Source organism: Hyla sarda, chromosome 4 (assembly GCF_029499605.1).
Source record: "Hyla sarda isolate aHylSar1 chromosome 4, aHylSar1.hap1, whole genome shotgun sequence".
Taxonomy (NCBI): domain Eukaryota; kingdom Metazoa; phylum Chordata; class Amphibia; order Anura; family Hylidae; genus Hyla; species Hyla sarda.
This window is the reverse complement of record NC_079192.1, coordinates 418,404,749-418,424,538: the sequence shown is the minus strand read 5'-3', so window position 1 is coordinate 418,424,538 and position 19,790 is coordinate 418,404,749. Positions and strand designations below refer to the sequence as shown.

The 19,790-nt window shown below is 40.8% G+C and overlaps 1 protein-coding gene across 1 annotated transcript in view; it reads right to left on the bottom strand.

Moving 5' to 3' along the window:
* LRP6 (LDL receptor related protein 6) overlaps positions 1-1,115 on the bottom strand; it is a 91,817-nt gene extending 90,702 nt beyond the window's left edge. Inside the window, exons 1-2 of the mRNA XM_056517944.1 lie at positions 681-1,115; positions 465-603 (exon numbers count right to left, since the gene is read on the bottom strand). Of these exons, the coding sequence (XP_056373919.1) occupies positions 465-519 (55 nt within the window). The 5' untranslated portion in view covers positions 520-603; positions 681-1,115. The remainder of the gene's footprint in view (positions 1-464; positions 604-680) is intronic.
* Between the last annotated feature and the right edge of the window lie 18,675 nt (positions 1,116-19,790).

Genomic DNA, 19,790 nt, shown 5'->3' with positions numbered 1-19,790 from the left:
TATCCCCGGTTCTCCCCCCGTTATCCCCGGTTCTCCCCCCCTGTTCTCCCCGGTTCTCTCCCCTGTTATCCCCGGTTCCCCCCCCTGTTATCCCCGGTCCTCCCCCCTGTTATCCCCGGGTTCCCTCCCCTGTTATCCCCGGTTCCCTCCCCGTTATCCCCCGGTTCCCCCTTTATCCCCGGTTCCCCCCCGTTATCCCCGGGTTCCCTCCCCTGTTATCCCCGGTTCCCTCCCCTGTTATCCCCGGTTCCCCCCCGTTATCCCCGGGTTCCCTCCCCTGTTATCCCAGGTTCCCTCCCCCGTTTTCCCAGGTTCCCTCCCCCGTTATCCCCGGTTCTCCCCCCCTGTTCTCCCCGGTTCTCTCCCCTGTTATCCCAGGTTCCCTCCCCCGTTTTCCCAGGTTCCCTCCCCCGTTATCCCCGGTTCTCCCCCCTGTTATCCCCGGTTCCCTCCCCGGTTCTCACCCCTCAGGAGGCAGCTCAGGCTGCAGACCAGCAGGCTCCTCAGCACGGCGCCCATGTCTGTGTGTGTCCGCTGCACATCGCGGGGCTGGCGGCTCAGGACGCTCCCGGTTGTGGCGGTCGGGGCTCGGCTCTATCCCGGATATCTGTCCCGATAGTTGCGGTTATCTCCCCCGGTTGTGGCGGTCGGGGCTCGGCTCCCTCCCGGTTCCCTCCCGGTTATCTGTCCCGGTCCTCGCGGTCAGGGCTCGGCTCCCTCCCGGTTATCTGTCCCGGTCCTCGCGGTCAGGGCTCGGCTCCCTCCCGGTTATCTGTCCCGGTCCTCGCGGTCAGGGCTCGGCTCCCTCCCGGTTATCTGTCCCGGTCCTCGCGGTCAGGGCTCGGCTCCCTCCCGGTTATCTGTCCCGGTCCTCGCGGTCAGGGCTCGGCTCCCTCCCGGTTCTCTCTCCCCCGCTCCGGACCCTCCATGCTGCGTGTGAAGCCACCGCGGCCGCTCTCCTCTCCTGCTCCGGCCGCGCAGGGATCCTTCTCCGGTGACCGATGTCCTCCGGTCTCCAGACGGTTATGAGAGGCCTTAGTGCCCGGTAATCTCCGCCGTGCCCCCGGATCTGAGCTCCACACTCGGCGCCGACCGTCCAGCTGTGCGCACAGGAGAGGAGGGCGCGGAATTCCGCAGGAACTACTTCACGTCCTCCCCTCCCCCCAGTCTATAGCCGGAACTACATACCGGGGCCTGTGTGAGGAGAAACCGCGGGCTAGAGTGAGGAGAGACCGGAATACACCGGGACCCTGTATAATGTACAATATATACCATAGAATACTGTATACTGTATACTATATACTGCTGAACACTGTATAATATACACTATATACTACTGAACACTGTATAATATATAACATATACACTATATACTACTGAACACTGTATAATATATGACATATATACTACTGAACACTGTATAATATATAACATATACACTATATACTACTGAACACTGTATAATATATAACATATACACTATATACTACTGAACACTGTATAATATATAACATATACACTATATACTACTGAACACTGTATAATATATAACATATACACTATATACTACTGAACACTGTATAATATATAACATATACACTATATACTACTGAACACTATAATATATAACATATACACTATATACTACAGAACACTGTATAATATATAACATATACACTATATACTACAGAACACTGTATAATATATAACATATACACTATATACTACTGAACACTGTATAATATACACTATATACTACTGAACACTGTATAATATATAACATATACACTATATACTGCTGAACACTGTATAATATATAACATATATACTATATACTACAGAACACTGTATAATATATAACATATATACTATATACTACTGAACACTGTATAATATATAACATATACACTATATACTACTGAACACTGTATAATATATAACATATACACTATATACTACAGAACACTGTATAATATATAACATATATACTATATACTACAGAACACTGTATAATATATAACATATATACTATATACTACTGAACACTGTATAATATATAACATATACACTATATACTACTGAACACTGTATAATATATAACATATACACTATATACTACAGAACACTGTATAATATATAACATATACACTATATACTACTGAACACTGTATAATATATAACATATACACTATATACTACTGAACACTGTATAATATATAACATATACACTATATACTACAGAACACTGTATAATATATAACATATACACTATATACTACAGAACACTGTATAATATATAACATATACACTATATACTACTGAACACTGTATAATATATAACATATACACTATATACTACTGAACACTGTATAATATATAACATATACACTATATACTACAGAACACTGTATAATATATAACATATACACTATATACTACAGAACACTGTATAATATATAACATATACACTATATACTACAGAACACTGTATGATATATAACACATACACTATATACTACTGAACACTGTATGATATATAACATATACACTATATACTACAGAACACTGTATAATATATAACATATACACTATATACTACAGAACACTGTATAATATATAACATATACACTATATACTACAGAACACTGTATAATATATAACATATACACTATATACTACAGAACACTGTATGATATATAACACATACACTATATACTACTGAACACTGTATGATATATAACATACACTATATACTACAGAACACTGTATAATATATGACATATACACTATATACTACTGAACACTGTATAATATATGACATATACACTATATACTACAGAACACTGTATAATATATAACATATACACTATATACTACTGAACACTGTATAATATATAACATATACACTATATACTACAGAACACTGTATAATATATAACATATACACTATATACTACAGAACACTGTATAATATATAACATATACACTATATACTACAGAACACTGTATAATATATAACATATACACTATATACTACTGAACACTGTATAATATATAACATATACACTATATACTACTGAACACTGTATAATATATAACATATACACTATATACTACTGAACACTGTATAATATATAACATATACACTATATACTACAGAACACTGTATAATATATAACATATACACTATATACTACTGAACACTGTATAATATATAACATATACACTATATACTACTGAACACTGTATAATATATAACATATACACTATATACTACTGAACACTGTATAATATATAAAATATACACTATATACTACTGAACACTGTATAATATATAACATATACACTATATACTACAGAACACTGTATAATATATAACATATACACTATATACTACTGAACACTATATAATATATAACATATACACTATATACTACTGAACACTGTATAATATATAACATATACACTATATACTACTGAACACTGTATAATATATAACATATACACTATATACTACTGAACACTGTATAATATATAACACATACACTATATACTACAGAACACTGTATAATATATAACATATACACTATATACTACTGAACACTGTATAATATATAACATATACACTATATACTACTGAACACTGTATAATATATAACATATACACTATATACTACTGAACACTGTATAATATATAACATATACACTATATACTACTAAACACTGTATAATATATAACATATACACTATATACTACCGAACACTATAATATATAACACATACACTATATACTACAGAACACTGTATAATATATAACATATACACTATATACTACTGAACACTGTATAATATATAACATATACACTATATACTACAGAACACTGTATAATATATAACATATACACTATATACTACTAAACACTGTATAATATATAACATATACACTATATACTACCGAACACTATAATATATAACACATACACTATATACTACAGAACACTGTATAATATATAACATATACACTATATACTACTGAACACTGTATAATATATAACATATACACTATATACTACTGAACACTGTATAATATATAACATATACACTATATACTACTGAACACTGTATAATATATAACATATACACTATATACTACTGAACACTGTATAATATATAACATATACACTATATACTACAGAACACTGTATAATATATAACATATACACTATATACTACTGAACACTGTATAATATATGACATATACACTATATACTACTGAACACTGTATAATATATAACATATACACTATATACTACTGAACACTGTATAATATATAACATATACACTATATACTACTGAACACTGTATAATATATAACATATACACTATATACTACTGAACACTGTATAATATATAACATATACACTATATACTACTGAACACTGTATAATATATAACATATATACTATATACTACTGAACACTGTATAATATATAACATATACACTATATACTACTGAACAATGTATAATATATAACATATACACTATATACTACTGAACACTATAATATATAACATATACACTATATACTACAGAACACTGTATAATATATAACATATACACTATATACTACAGAACACTGTATAATATATAACATATACACTATATACTACTGAACACTGTATAATATATAACATATACACTATATACTACTGAACACTGTATAATATATAACATATACACTATATACTACTGAACACTGTATAACATATAACATATACACTATATACTACTGAACACTGTATAATATATAACACATACACTATATACTACAGAACACTGTATAATATATAACATATACACTATATACTACTGAACACTGTATAATATATGACATATACACTATATACTACTGAACACTGTATAATATATAACATATACACTATATACTACTGAACACTGTATAATATATGACATATACACTATATACTACTGAACACTGTATAATATATAACATATACACTATATACTACAGAACACTGTATAATATATAACATATACACTATATACTACTGAACACTGTATAATATATAACATATATACTATATACTACAGAACACTGTATAATATATGACATATACACTATATACTACAGAACACTGTATAATATATAACATATACACTATATACTACTGAACACTGTATAATATATAACATATACACTATATACTACTGAACACTGTATAATATATAACATATACACTATATACTACTGAACACTGTATAATATATAACACATACACTATATACTACAGAACACTGTATAATATATAACATATACACTATATACTACTGAACACTGTATAATATATAACATATACACTATATACTACTGAACACTGTATAATATATAACATATACACTATATACTACTGAACACTGTATAATATATAACATATACACTATATACTACCGAACACTATAATATATAACATATACACTATATACTACTGAACACTGTATAATATATAACATATACACTATATACTACTGAACACTGTATAATATATAACATATACACTATATACTACTAAACACTGTATAATATATAACATATACACTATATACTACTGAACACTGTATAATATATAACATATACACTATATACTACTGAACACTGTATAATATATAACATATACACTATATACTACTGAACACTGTATAATATATAACATATACACTATATACTACTGAACACTGTATAATATATAACATATACACTAAATGAGGAGATGAACAGCACACCGGATGATGGAGATATTATTGGAGCTGTGGTCAGGGGCTCATCATAGATACAATCAAAAAAAGGGATAATTCCGCAGCACAGCAAGCGATGTTTTGACCAGGCTCACCCAGTCATGTGACACATCAAGCTTATTGGGAATTTCCTGCGGTGTATATAGTAGTATATAACAGTGTATACGGATACTGGAAGCCTGTGCTAGCATTTCTCCTGCGGTGTATATAGTAGTATATAGCAGTGTATACAGATACTAGAAGCCTGTGCTAGCATTTCTCCTGCGGTGTATATAATAGTATATAGCAGTGTATACGGATACTGGAAGCCTGTGCTAGCATTTCTCCTGCGGTGTATATAGTAGTATATAGCAGTGTATACGGATACTGGAAGCCTGTGCTAGCATTTCTCCTGCGGTGTATATAGCAGTGTATACGGATACTGGAAGCCTGTGCTAGCATTTCTCCTGCGGTGTATATAGTAGTATATAGCAGTGTATACGGATACTGGAGGCCTGCGCTAGCATTTCTCCTGTGGTGTATATAGTAGTATATAGCAGTGTATACGGATACTGGAAGCCTGTGCTAGCATTTCTCCTGTGGTGTATATAGTAGTATATAGCAGTGTATACAGATACTAGAAGCCTATGCTAGCATTTCTCCTGCGGTGTATATAGTAGTATATAGCAGTGTATACGGATACTGGAAGCCTGTGCTAGCATTTCTCCTGCGGTGTATATAGTAGTATATAGCAGTGTATACGGATACTGGAAGCCTGTGCTAGCATTTCTCCTGCGGTGTATATAGTAGTATATAGCAGTGTATACGGATACTGGAAGCCTGTGCTAGCATTTCTCCTGCGGTGTATATAGTAGTATATAGCAGTGTATACAGATACTGGAAGCCTGTGCTAGCATTTCTCCTGCTATGTATATAGTAGTATACAGCAGTGTATACGGATACTGGAAGCCTGTGCTAGCATTTCTCCTGCGGTGTATATAGTAGTGTATAGCAGTGTATACGGATACTGGAAGCCTGTGCTAGCATTTCTCCTGCAGGGGAATATAGTAGTATATAGCAGTGTATACGGATACTGGAAGCCTGTGCTAGCATTTCTCCTGCGGTGTATATAGTAGTATATAGCAGTGTAAACGGATACTGGAAGCCTGTGCTAGCATTTCTCCTGCGGTGTATATAGTAGTATATAGCAGTGTATACAGATACTGGAAGCCTGTGCTGGCATTTCTCCTGCAGTGTATATAGTAGTATATAGCAGTGTATACGGATACTGGAGTCCTGTGCTAGTATTTCTCCAGCGGTGTATATAGTAGTATATAGCAGTGTATACAGATACTGGAAGCCTGTGCTAGCATTTCTCCTGCGGTGTATATAGTAGTATATAGCAGTGTATACGGATACTGGAGTCCTGTGCTAGTATTTCTCCTGCGGTGTATATAGTAGTATATAGCAGTGTATACGGATACTGGAAGCCTGTGCTAGCATTTCTCCTGCGGTGTATATAGTAGTATATAGCAGTGTATACAGATACTGGAAGCCTGTGCTAGCATTTCTCCTGCGGTGTATATAGTAGTATATAGCAGTGTATACAGATACTGGAAGCCTGTGCTAGCATTTCTCCTGCAGTGTATATAGTAGTATATAGCAGTGTCTACGGATACTGGAAGCCTGTGCTGGCATTTCTCCTGCGGTGTATATAGTAGTATATAGCAGTGTATACGGATACTGGAAGCCTGTGCAGCATTTCTCCTGCGGTGTATATAGTAGTATATAGCAGTGTATACGGATACTGGAAGCCTGTGCTAGCATTTCTCCTGCGGTGTATATAGTAGTATATAGCAGTGTATACGGATACTGGAAGCCTGTGCTAGCATTTCTCCTGCTATGTATATAGTAGTATACAGCAGTGTATACGGATACTGGAAGCCTGTGCTAGCATTTCTCCTGCGGTATATATAGTAGTATATAGCAGTGTATACAGATACTGGAAGCCTGTGCTAGCATTTCTCCTGCGGTGTATATAGTAGTATATAGTAGTGTATACGGATACTGGAAGCCTGTGCTGACATTTCTCCTGCGGTGTATATAGTAGTATATAGCAGTGTATACGGATACTGGAAGCCTGTGCTAGCATTTCTCCTGCAGTGTATATAGCAGCATATAGCAGTGTATACAGATACTGGAAGCCTGTGCTAGCATTTCTCCTGTGGTGTATATAGTAGTATATAGCAGTGTATACGGATACTGGAAGCCTGTGCTAGCATTTCTCCTGCGGTGTATATAGTAGTATATAGTAGTGTATACGGATACTGGAAGCCTGTGCTGACATTTCTCCTGCGATGTATATAGTAGTATATAGCAGTGTATACGGATACTGGAAGCCTGTGCTAGCATTTCTCCTGCAGTGTATATAGCAGCATATAGCAGTGTATACCGATACTGGAAGCCTGTGCTGGCATTTCTCCTGTGGTGTATATAGTAGTATATAGCAGTGTATAAGGATACTGGAAGCCTGTGCTAGTATTTCTCCTGAGGAGTATATAGTAGTATATAGCAGTGTATACGGATACTGGAAGCCTGTGCTGCCATTTCTCCTGCAGTGTATATAGCAGCATATAGCAGTGTATACAGATACTGGAAGCCTGTGCTAGCATTTCTCCTGTGGTGTATATAGTAGTATATAGCAGTGTATACGGATACTGGAAGCCTGTGCTAGCATTTCTCCTGCGGTGTATATAGTAGTATATAGTAGTGTATACGGATACTGGAAGCCTGTGCTAGCATTTCTCCTGCAGTGTATATAGCAGCATATAGCAGTGTATACCGATACTGGAAGCCTGTGCTAGCATTTCTCCTGTGGTGTATATAGTAGTATATAGCAGTGTATAAGGATACTGGAAGCCTGTGCTAGTATTTCTCCTGAGGAGTATATAGTAGTATATAGCAGTGTATACGGATACTGGAAGCCTGTGCTGCCATTTCTCCTGTGGTGTATATAGTAGTATATAGCAGTGTAAACGGATACTGGAAGCCTGTGCTAGTATTTCTCCTGCGGTGTATATAGTAGTATATACGGATACTGGAAGCCTGTGCTAGCATTTCTCCTGCTGTGTATATAGTAGTATATAGCAGTGTATACGGATACTGGAAGCCTGTGCTAGCATTTCTCCTGCGGTGTATATAGTAGTATATAGCAGTGTATACGGATACATGAAGCCTGTGCTAGCATTTCTCCTGCGGTGTATATAGTAGTATATAGCAGTGTATACAGATACTGGAAGCCTGTGCTTGTATTTCTCCTGCGGTGTATATAGTAGTATATAGCAGTGTACATGGATACTGGAAGCCTGTGCTAGCATTTCTCCTGCGGTGTATATAGTAGTATATAGCAGTGTATACGGATACTGGAAGCCTGTGCCTGCATTTCTCCTGAGGTGTATATAGTAGTATATAGCAGTGTATACGGATACTGGAAGCCTGTGCTGGCATTTCTCCTGTGGTGTATATAGTAGTATATAGCAGTGTATACGGATACTGGAAGCCTGTGCTAGTATTTCTCCTGCGGTGTATATAGTAGTATATAGCAGTGTAAACGGATACTGGAAGCCTGTGCTAGTATTTCTCCTGCGGTGTATATAGTAGTATATACGGATACTGGAAGCCTGTGCTAGCATTTCTCCTGCTGTGTATATAGTAGTATATAGCAGTGTATACAGATACTGGAAGCCTGTGCTTGTATTTCTCCTGCAGTGTATATAGTAGTATATAGCAGTGTACATGGATACTGGAAGCCTGTGCTAGCATTTCTCCTGCGGTGTATATAGTAGTATATAGCAGTGTATACGGATACTGGAAGCCTGTGCTAGCATTTCTCCTGCGGTGTATATAGTAGTATATAGCAGTGTATACCGATACTTGAAGCCTGTGCTAGCATTTCTCCTGCGGTGTATATAGTAGTATATAGCAGTGTATACGGATACTGGAAGCCTGTGCTAGCATTTCTCCTGCAGTGTATATAGTAGTATATAGCAGTGTATACGGATACTGGAAGCCTGTGCTGGCATTTCTCCTGCGGTGTATATAGTAGTATATAGCAGTGTATACGGATACTGGAAGCCTGTGCTAGCATTTCTCCTGCGGTGTATATAGTAGTATATAGCAGTGTATACCGATACTTGAAGCCTGTGCTAGCATTTCTCCTGCGGTGTATATAGTAGTATATAGCAGTGTATACGGATACTGGAAGCCTGTGCTAGCATTTCTCCTGCGGTGTATATAGTAGTATATAGCAGTGTATACGGATACTGGAAGCCTGTGCTAGCATTTCTCCTGCGGTGTATATAGTAGTATATAGCAGTGTATACGGATACTGGAAGCCTGTGCTAGCATTTCTCCTGCGGTGTATATAGTAGTATATAGCAGTGTATACGGATACTGGAAGCCTGTGCTAGCATTTCTCCTGCGGTGTATATAGGAGTATATAGCAGTGTATACGGATACTGGAAGCCTGTGCTGGCATTTCTCCTGCGGTGTATATAGTAGTATATAGCAGTGTATACGGATACTGGAAGCCTGTGCTATCATTTCTCCTGCGGTGTATATAGTAGTATAAAGCAGTGTATACGGATACTGGAAGCCTGTGCTAGCATTTCTCCTGCGGTGTATATAGTAGTATATAGCAGTGTATGCGCATACTGGAAGCCTGTGCTAGCATTTCTCCTGCAGTGTATATAGTAGTATATAGCAGTGTATACGGATACTGGAAGCCTGTGCTAGCATTTCTCCTGCGGTGTATATAGTAGTATACAGCAGTGTATACGGATACTGGAAGCCTGTGCTGGCATTTCTCCTGCGGTGTATATAGTAGTATATAGCAGTATATACAGATACTGGAACCCTGTGCTAGCATTTCTCCTGTGGTGTATATAGTAGTATATAGCAGTATATAGAGAAGAGGGTTGCATTGACAATACAACACAATGGGCAGCACATTGAACACATTTTATAAGTGGTCAGAGACTTGTAAATAACTCATGAAAGAATAAAGTGACGGTAAAACCAAGAACATCATTGTTTTTCTTGTGAAATTCCCAATAAGTTTGATGTGTCACATGACCCTCTTCCTATTGAAAAAACAAAAGTTGGATTCAAAATGGCCGACTTCAAAATGGCCACCATGGTCACCACCCATCTTGAAAAGTTTCCCCCTCACATATACTAATGGGCCACAAACAGAAAGTTATCACCAACCATTCCCATTTTATTAAGGTGTATACATATAAATGGCCCAAATGTATATATACCATATACACTATATACTACTGAACACAGAGGTGTGGAGGAGGGGACAGAATATTCTGGAGGAACAAAGAGATGTCTGGAGGAAGACAGATTGGTCTGGAGGAGAAGTCTAGAGAGGAACAGGGGAGTCTGGGAAGGGCAAAGGAGTCTTGAGGAAGACAGAGGGGCCTGGAGGAAGAGAGAGTAGTCTGAAGGGGATAGAGGGATCTGGTGGAGGACAGAGATCTGGAAGGGACAGGTGTCTGGAGGAGGACAGAGGAGTCAGGTAGAGATAGAACACTCTGGAGGTGGATGAAGATCTGGAGGGGACAGAGGTGTCTAGAAGAGGACAGATGGGTCTGGAGTCCACGGAAGGGTCTGGAGGAGGACAGAGAAATCTGGGAAGGGGCAGAGTTGTCTGGAGGAGGACAGAGGTGTCAGGACTGGAGGAGGACAGAGGAGAAGAGTCTGGAAGGAAACAGACGACTGTAAGGGGAGAGAGGGATCTGGAGGAGACAGAGGATTTAAGAGGGAGACAAGAGGATTCTGGAAGGTACAAAGAAGTCTGAAGGGGACAGAGAAGTCTAATGGTAAGAGAGGGGTCTGGAAGGTGACAGAGGACTCTAAAGGGAGACAGAGGTCTGGAGGTTGCAAAGGAGACTGAAGGGGACAGAGGGATCTCAAGGAAGACAGAGGAGTCATGAGGGAGACAGGAGAGTCTTGAAAATGAAAGATGGATCTGGAGGGGGGGGTTAGGGGGGCCTGGAAGGTAACAGATAAGTCTAGTGGGAGACAGAAGAGTCTTAATGGAGACAGAGAGGTCTAGAGGTGACAAAGGAGACTGGAGGGGACAGAGGAGTCTGGAGGGGACAGAGGGGTGTGGAGAGAGGAGTATGGAGGGGACAGAGGAGTCTGGAGGGGACAGAGGGGTGTGGAGAGAGGAGTGTGGAGGATGATAGGGGAGTATGGAGGGGACAGAGGAGTCTGGAGGGGACAGAGGGGTGTGGAGAGAGGAGTGTGGAGGATGATAGGGGAGTATGGAGGGGACAGAGGGGTGTGGAGAGAGGAGTGTGGAGGATGATAGGGGAGTATGGAGGGGACAGAGGAGTCTGGAAGTGGAAAGAGGATTTGAGAGAGAAACATAAAAGTTTGAGTTAAAATTAGAGGCCTGAGGAGGGACAGAGGATTCTGGAGAAGAGTTTGGAAGGAGACACAAATGGATTATGGCAAAGGAGTCTGGAGATACGGGATCTGGAGGGAGACAGAAGGGTCTGGAGGAGGACATGGGGGTCTGGAGGGGAGTAAAGGGGTCTGGAAAAGACAGGAGTCAGGAGGAAGACAGAAAAGTCTGAAGGAGCAAACAGAGGGGTCTGGAGGTGATATAGGAGACTTTAGTGGACCGATGGGTCTGGAGGAGGACAAAGGAACATGAAGGAGGAGAATCTGGAGGGGACAGAGAAGTCTTAAGGAGATAAATGAGTCAAGAGAGGACAGAGTAGTCTGGAGGAGATAAATGAGTCTGGAGTGGAGAGGACCGAGTAGTCTGGAGGAGGACATATGAGTCTGGAGAGGACACAAGGGTCTGGGAGAGACAGAGGAGTCTGGAGAAAGTCAAAGGAGTCTGGAGAAAGTCAGAGGAGTCTGGAGGAGGACAGAGGGATCCTGGAGAGGGATAAAGGAATCTGAAGTGGACAGAGGAGTGTAGAGGCAGAGGGGTTTGGAAGAGGAGGACAAAGGGGTCTGGAGAGGACATAGGAGTCAGGGGGTGGGGCAGAGGAATCTAGAGGAGACAAATGAGTCCGGAGGGGACAGAGGAGTCTGGAGAAGAGGGCAGAGTGGTCTGACTGGGGCAGAGGAATCTGGAGGGGGACATGACCGAGTCTAGACCAGACAGAGGAGTTTAGTAGATGGCAGAGGGGTCTGGAGGAGGGCAGAGGGGTCTGGTGGAGGGCAGAGGGGTCTGGAGGATGGCAGGAGTCCGGAGGAGGGCAGAGGGGTCTGGAGGATGGCAGAGGGGTCTGGAGGATGGCAGAGGGGTCTGGAGGATGGCAGAGGGGTCTGGAGGAGGGCAGAGGGGTCTGGAGGAGGGCAGAGGGGTCTGGAGGATGGCAGGAGTCCGGAGGAGGGCAGAGGGGTCTGGTGGAGGGCAGAGGGGTCTGGAGGATGGCAGAGGGGTCTGGAGGATGGCAGAGGGGTCTGGAGGATGGCAGAGGGGTCTGGAGGAGGGCAGAGGGGTCTGGAGGATGGCAGAGGGTTCTGGAGGATGGCAGAGGGGTCTGGAGGAGGACAGGGGGGGACTGAAGGAAACAAAGAACATATGGTTGATCAGCATGTGGCATTTAGGTCTGCCCTGTGAGCCTTTGAGGTGATTGGCCGTCTCTCTGGGCACTTGAGTTAATTGGTCACATTATGTGGGCCTTTGAGGGTATCGGGCAGTCTTCTGACTACAATAGGTCCCCCCCCCCCCCCCCAACACACACACACACACACACACACACACACACACACACACACACACACACACACACACCCTGAATTCCTACCCTCTGGGCAATGGAGATGATTGGCCCTAATGTATGGGCACTTGAAGTGATTGGCCTGCTTTCTGGTACTTGAGGTGATCGGCCCTTCCTCTGAGGACATGAATTGATCAGCCCCACCCTCTGGACACTTGAGGTGATTGTGTCAGTCTTTTGGACACTTGTGTTTATCAGGCCCTTTTTGTGGGCACTTTAGGTGACTGGACTTTCCCTGTAGGCACTTGACATGATTGGACCCACTCTGTAGATGCTCTATGTGATTAGCCCCACCCTGTGGGCACTTAAGTTGATTGGCCCAGCCCTGTAGTGGCTTGATGTGATCGGCCCACCTTGTTGGCACTTGAGGTGATTAACTCAGCCCTGTAGGTACACCTACCTGGCACTGAGATGACTTGTACCATGTGACACTGTCGATCACTTTTCCATTATTGATTCATAAAGTAGGAAGTGACCAAATAAAGGACCATTGCTCGGGATATCATGGCCGACCTGGGATGGTAGGAGTTAATGAGTTGGGATCTGCTGATCCCCTTTAACTCTGACCTGTGAGTGCAGTATTATTGTGTCCCCATGGTGCGGTATGTAATGTGCTGAAGGTTCATGACTCCCCCTGACCGGGCCCCGCCGAAGTATAAACCCCCCGAAAATATCCGTCCGCAGTCACATGGTTGGTCATGTGGGAAAAAAGGAATTCACAGAGAAAACACAGAAACGGGACAACGACTCCCACCGTCCTGTAACCCTAGAACCTGAGCCCAAGACAGCGGAACACGTATCTAAGCCCAACATGTGTGATACTGTCTGCCGAGGTATCTAATCCTATCATATGTGATACTGCCTGCGAGGTATCTAATCCTATCATATGTGATACTGTCTGCCGAGGTATCTAATCCTATCATATGTGATACTGTCTGCCGAGGTATCTAATCCTATCATATGTGATACTGTCTGCCGAGGTATCTAATCCTATCATATGTGATACTGTCTGCGAGGTATCTAATCCTATCATATGTGATACTGTCTGCCGAGGTATCTAATCCTATCATGTGTGATACTGTCTGCCGAGGTATCTAATCCTATCATATGTGATACTGTCTGCCGAGGTATCTAATCCTATCATGTGTGATACTGTCTGCCGAGGTATTTAATCCTATCATGTGTGATACTGTCTGCCGAGGTATCTAATCCTATCATGTGTGATACTGTCTGCCGAGGTATCTAATCCTATCATATGTGATACTGTCTACCGAGGTATCTAATCCTATCATGTGTGATACTGTCTGCCGAGGTATCTAATCCTATCATATGTGATACTGTCTACCGAGGTGAGTATCTAATCCTATCATGTGTGATACTGCCTGCAAGGTATCTAATCCTATCATGTGTGATACTGTCTGCCGAGGTATCTAATCCTATCATATGTGATACTGTCTACCGAGGTGAGTATCTAACCCTATCATGTGTGATACTGTCTGCTGAGGTATCTAATCCTATCATATGTGATACTGTCTACCGAGGTGAGTATCTAATCCTATCATGTGTGATACTGTCTGCTGAGGTATCTAATCCTATCATGTGTGATACTGTCTGCCGAGGTATCTAATCCTATCATATGTGATACTGTCTACCGAGGTGAGTATCTAATCCTATCATGTGTGATACTGTCTGCTGAGGTATCTAATCCTATCATATGTGATACTGTCTACCGAGGTGAGTATCTAATCCTATCATGTGTGATACTGTCTACCGAGGTGAGTATCTAATCCTATCATATGTGATACTGTCTGCCGAGGTATCTAATCCTATCATATGTGATACTGTCTACCGAGGTGAGTATCTAATCCTATCATATGTGATACTGTCTGCCGAGGTATCTAATCCTATCATGTGTGATACTGTCTGCCAAGGTATCTAATCCTATCATGTGTGATACTGTCTACCGAGGGGAGTATCTAATCCTATCATGTGTGATATTGTCTACCGAGGTATCTAATCCTATCATGTGTGATACTGTCTGCCGAGGTGAGTATCTAATCCTATCATGTGTGATACTGTGCCGAGGTATCTAATCCTATCATGTGTGACAGTGTCTGCTGAGGTATCTAATCCTATCATGTGTGATACTGTCTACCGAGGGGAGTATCTAATCCTATCATGTGTGATACTGTCTACCGAGGTATCTAATCCTATCATGTGTGATACTGTCTGCCGAGGTATCTAATCCTATCATGTGTGATACTGTCTGCCAAGGTATCTAATCCTATCATGTGTGATACTGTCTACCGATGGGAGTATCTAATCCTATCATGTGTGATACTGTCTACCGAGGTATCTAATCCTATCATGTGTGATACTGTCTGCCGAGGTGAGTATCTAATCCTATCATGTGTGATACTGTCTGCCGAGGTATCTAATCCTATCATGTGTGACAGTGTCTGCTGAGGTATCTAATCCTATCATGTGTGATACTGTCTACCAAGGTGAGTATCTAATCCTATCATGTGTGATACTGTCTGAATAGCTGCTGTATCTAAGCCTATTGTTTATGTGATAGATTCTGCTGAACTGCTGTATCTAATCATATCTTGTGTGATACTGTCTACTGAGGGGAGAATCTAATCCTATAATGTGTGATACTGTCTGTGGAAATGAGTATCTAATTCTATCATGTACAATACTGTCTAAATAGCTGCTGTATCTAAGCCTATCGTTTGTGTGATAGATTCTGCTGGACTTCTGTATCTAAACCCGTCATGTGTTTCTGTTGAGTTGACCCCTTTTTCCTATCATGTGTGATACTCTCTGGGCTGCTGTATCTAAATATGTTATGTGTGATACCACTCCCAGAGCTGCTGTGTTTTAACCCTATCATGTGTGATACAGTTTCCTGAGCTGTTGTATCTGACCCTTTTATGTGTGATACTGTCTACTTAGCTGCTGTATCTAAACCTGTTGTGTAATACACTCTTTTGCATTGCTGTTTCTAATCCTGTGATAAGTGAAACTGTCTTCTGAGCTGTTGTATCTAAGCCTATGATGGGATATACTGTGTGCTTAGCCAGTGAATCTAAGCCTGTTATGTGTGATGCAGTCTGCTAAGCTTCCGTATCTAATCCTATCACGTGTGAAACTGCCTACTTTGCTGCTGTATCTAAGCCATATCATTTGTGATACTGCCTGGTGAGCTAGTGTATCTTAGCCTGTCATGGGTGATACATTTTGCATTGCTGCTGTATCTAAGCCTATGTGTGATACTGTCTTTTTAGCTGCTGTAACTATTCATGTGATGTGTGATACTGTCTGCTAAGTCTATGTATCTAATCTTATCAAGTGTGATACTGTCTACTGTACCAGTGTATCTAAGCCTGCCATATGTGATACTGTCTGGTAAGTCTCTGTATCTAATCTTATCAAGTGTGATACTGTCTACTGAACCAGTGTATCTAAGCCTGCTATGTGTGATACTTCCTCAGTGAACCCCTCAGCATGGTGGACAGTAGGGTCAGTGGCGAGGGCGGGGTTCTGCCGTTTTCCCGTAATAAATCGGGCTGAGTGTATTATGGGCCGGATGAGGCCTCTAATAAGGGGACAATGGGCCCCTGTGAGCCCCGGGCCGCCCTCCATTAGGAGCCGGAGAACCATAATGAGGCCATAAACCTTCCCCTAATTGCTGCATACACTGTACGACATCATTGTCCTGTAATAGCTGTATATAGCGGGCGCCAACAGGGGGCACATGACAGCTGAAATCATCCCAGGGGGCAAATTGTCTCAATTTAAATTACAAAGCTGTCAATCACAGATATAGACAGGACAGAGGGGTCAATGTAAGGAGCCATTATATTATATCAGTGATGTCATACAGGGGGCGGGGTTGTGATCACATGTCATTATATTACTATTATATTATATCAGTGATGTCATACAGGAGGCGGGGCTGTGATCACATGTCATTATATTACTATTATATTATATCAGTGATGTCATACAGGGGGCGGGGCTGTGATCACATGTCATTATATTACTATTATATTATATCAGTGATGTCATACAGGGGGCGGGGCTGTGATCACATGTCATTATATTACTATTATATCAGTGATATCATACAGGGGGCGGGGCTGTGATCACATGTCATTATATTACTATTATATTATATCAGTGATGTCATACAGGAGGCGGGGCTGTGATCACATGTCATTATATTACTATTATATTATATCAGTGATGTCATACAGGGGGCGGGGCTGTGATCACATGTCATTATATTACTATTATATTATATCAGTGATGTCATACAGGGGGCGGGGCTGTGATCACATGTCATTATATTACTATTATATCAGTGATATCATACAGGGGGCGGGGCTGTGATCACATGTCATTATATTACTATTATATTATATCAGTGATGTCATACAGGGGGCGGGGCTGTGATCACATGTCATTATATTACTATTATATTATATCAGTCATGTCATACAGGGGGCGGGGCTGTGATCATATGTCATTATATTACTATTATATCATGGATGTCATACAGGGGGCGGGGCTATGATCACATGTCATTATATTACTATTATATCAGTGATATCATACAGGAGGCGGGGCTGTTTTCACATGTCATTATATTACTATTATATTATATCAGTGATGTCATACAGGGGGCGGGGCTGTGATCACATGTCATTATATTACTATTATATTATCAGTGATGTCATACAGGAGGCGGGGCTGTGATCACATGTCATTATATTACTATTATATATCAGTGATGTCATACAGGGGGCGGGGCTGTGATCACATGTCATTATATTACTATTATATTATATCAGTGATGTCATACAGGGGGCGGGGCTGTGATCACATGTCATTATAATACTATTATATCATGGATGTCATACAGGGGGCGGGGCTGTGATCACATGTCATTATATTACTATTATATCAGTGATATCATACAGGAGGCGGGGCTGTGATCACATGTCATTATATTATATTATATCAGTGATGTCATACAGGGGGCGGGGTTGTGATCACATGTCATTATATTACTATTATATTATATCAGTGATGTCATACAGGGGGCGGGGCTGTGATCACATGTCATTATATTACTATTATATTATATCAGAGATGTCATACAGGGGGCGGGGCTGTGATCACATGTCATTACATTACTATTATATCAGTGATGTCATACAGGGGGCGGGGCTGTGATCACATGTCATTATATTACTATTATATTATATCAGAGATGTCATACAGGGGGCGGGGCTGTGATCACATGTCATTATATTACTATTATATCAGTGATGTCATACAGGGGGCGGGGCTGTGATCACATGTCATTATATTACTATTATATTATATCAGTGATGTCATACAGGGGGCGGGGCTGTGATCACATGTCATTATATTACTATTATATTATATCAGTGATGTCATACAGGGGGCGGGGCTGTGATCACATGTCATTATATTATATTATATCATGGATGTCATACAGGGGGTGGGGCTGTGATCACATGTCATTATATTACTATTATATCAGTGATGTCATACAGGGGGCGGGGCTGTGATCACATGTCATTATATTATATTATATCAGTGATGTCATACAGGGGGCGGGGCTGTGATCACGTCATTATACTACTATTATATTATATCAGTGATGTCATACAGGGGGCGGGGTTGTGATCACATGTCATTATATTACTATTATATTATATCAGTGATGTCATACAGGGGGCTGGGTTGTGATCACATGTCATACAGTTCTGGTAGACATCTATACATACAGCTCCTCCTTAGAAGATGGTTGGTCTGTTCCCTGCAGATCTCTCTCTATATTTAGTAAAACTCTCCTGAGTGACATCACTGTGTATCTACCATCTCTGCTACCTGCCAATGAATGGAAAGGAACAATATCTTCATGCATCGGCTTTTGTTTAGTGATTTTATTGTGAATTGTCTGCGTCGATGGTTTTTATCTAAAAGATTCTCAACGATGACACATAGGGGGCAGCACCGAGTGACCTCACTGCTGGAGATTCATGGGGTGACATCATTTATTGTCTACAGTCGGATTTTCACATATAACTAGGGTGCCCCCTGGTGGTAACTCTGCTGAACCATAGATTCCTTCACAGTAGATC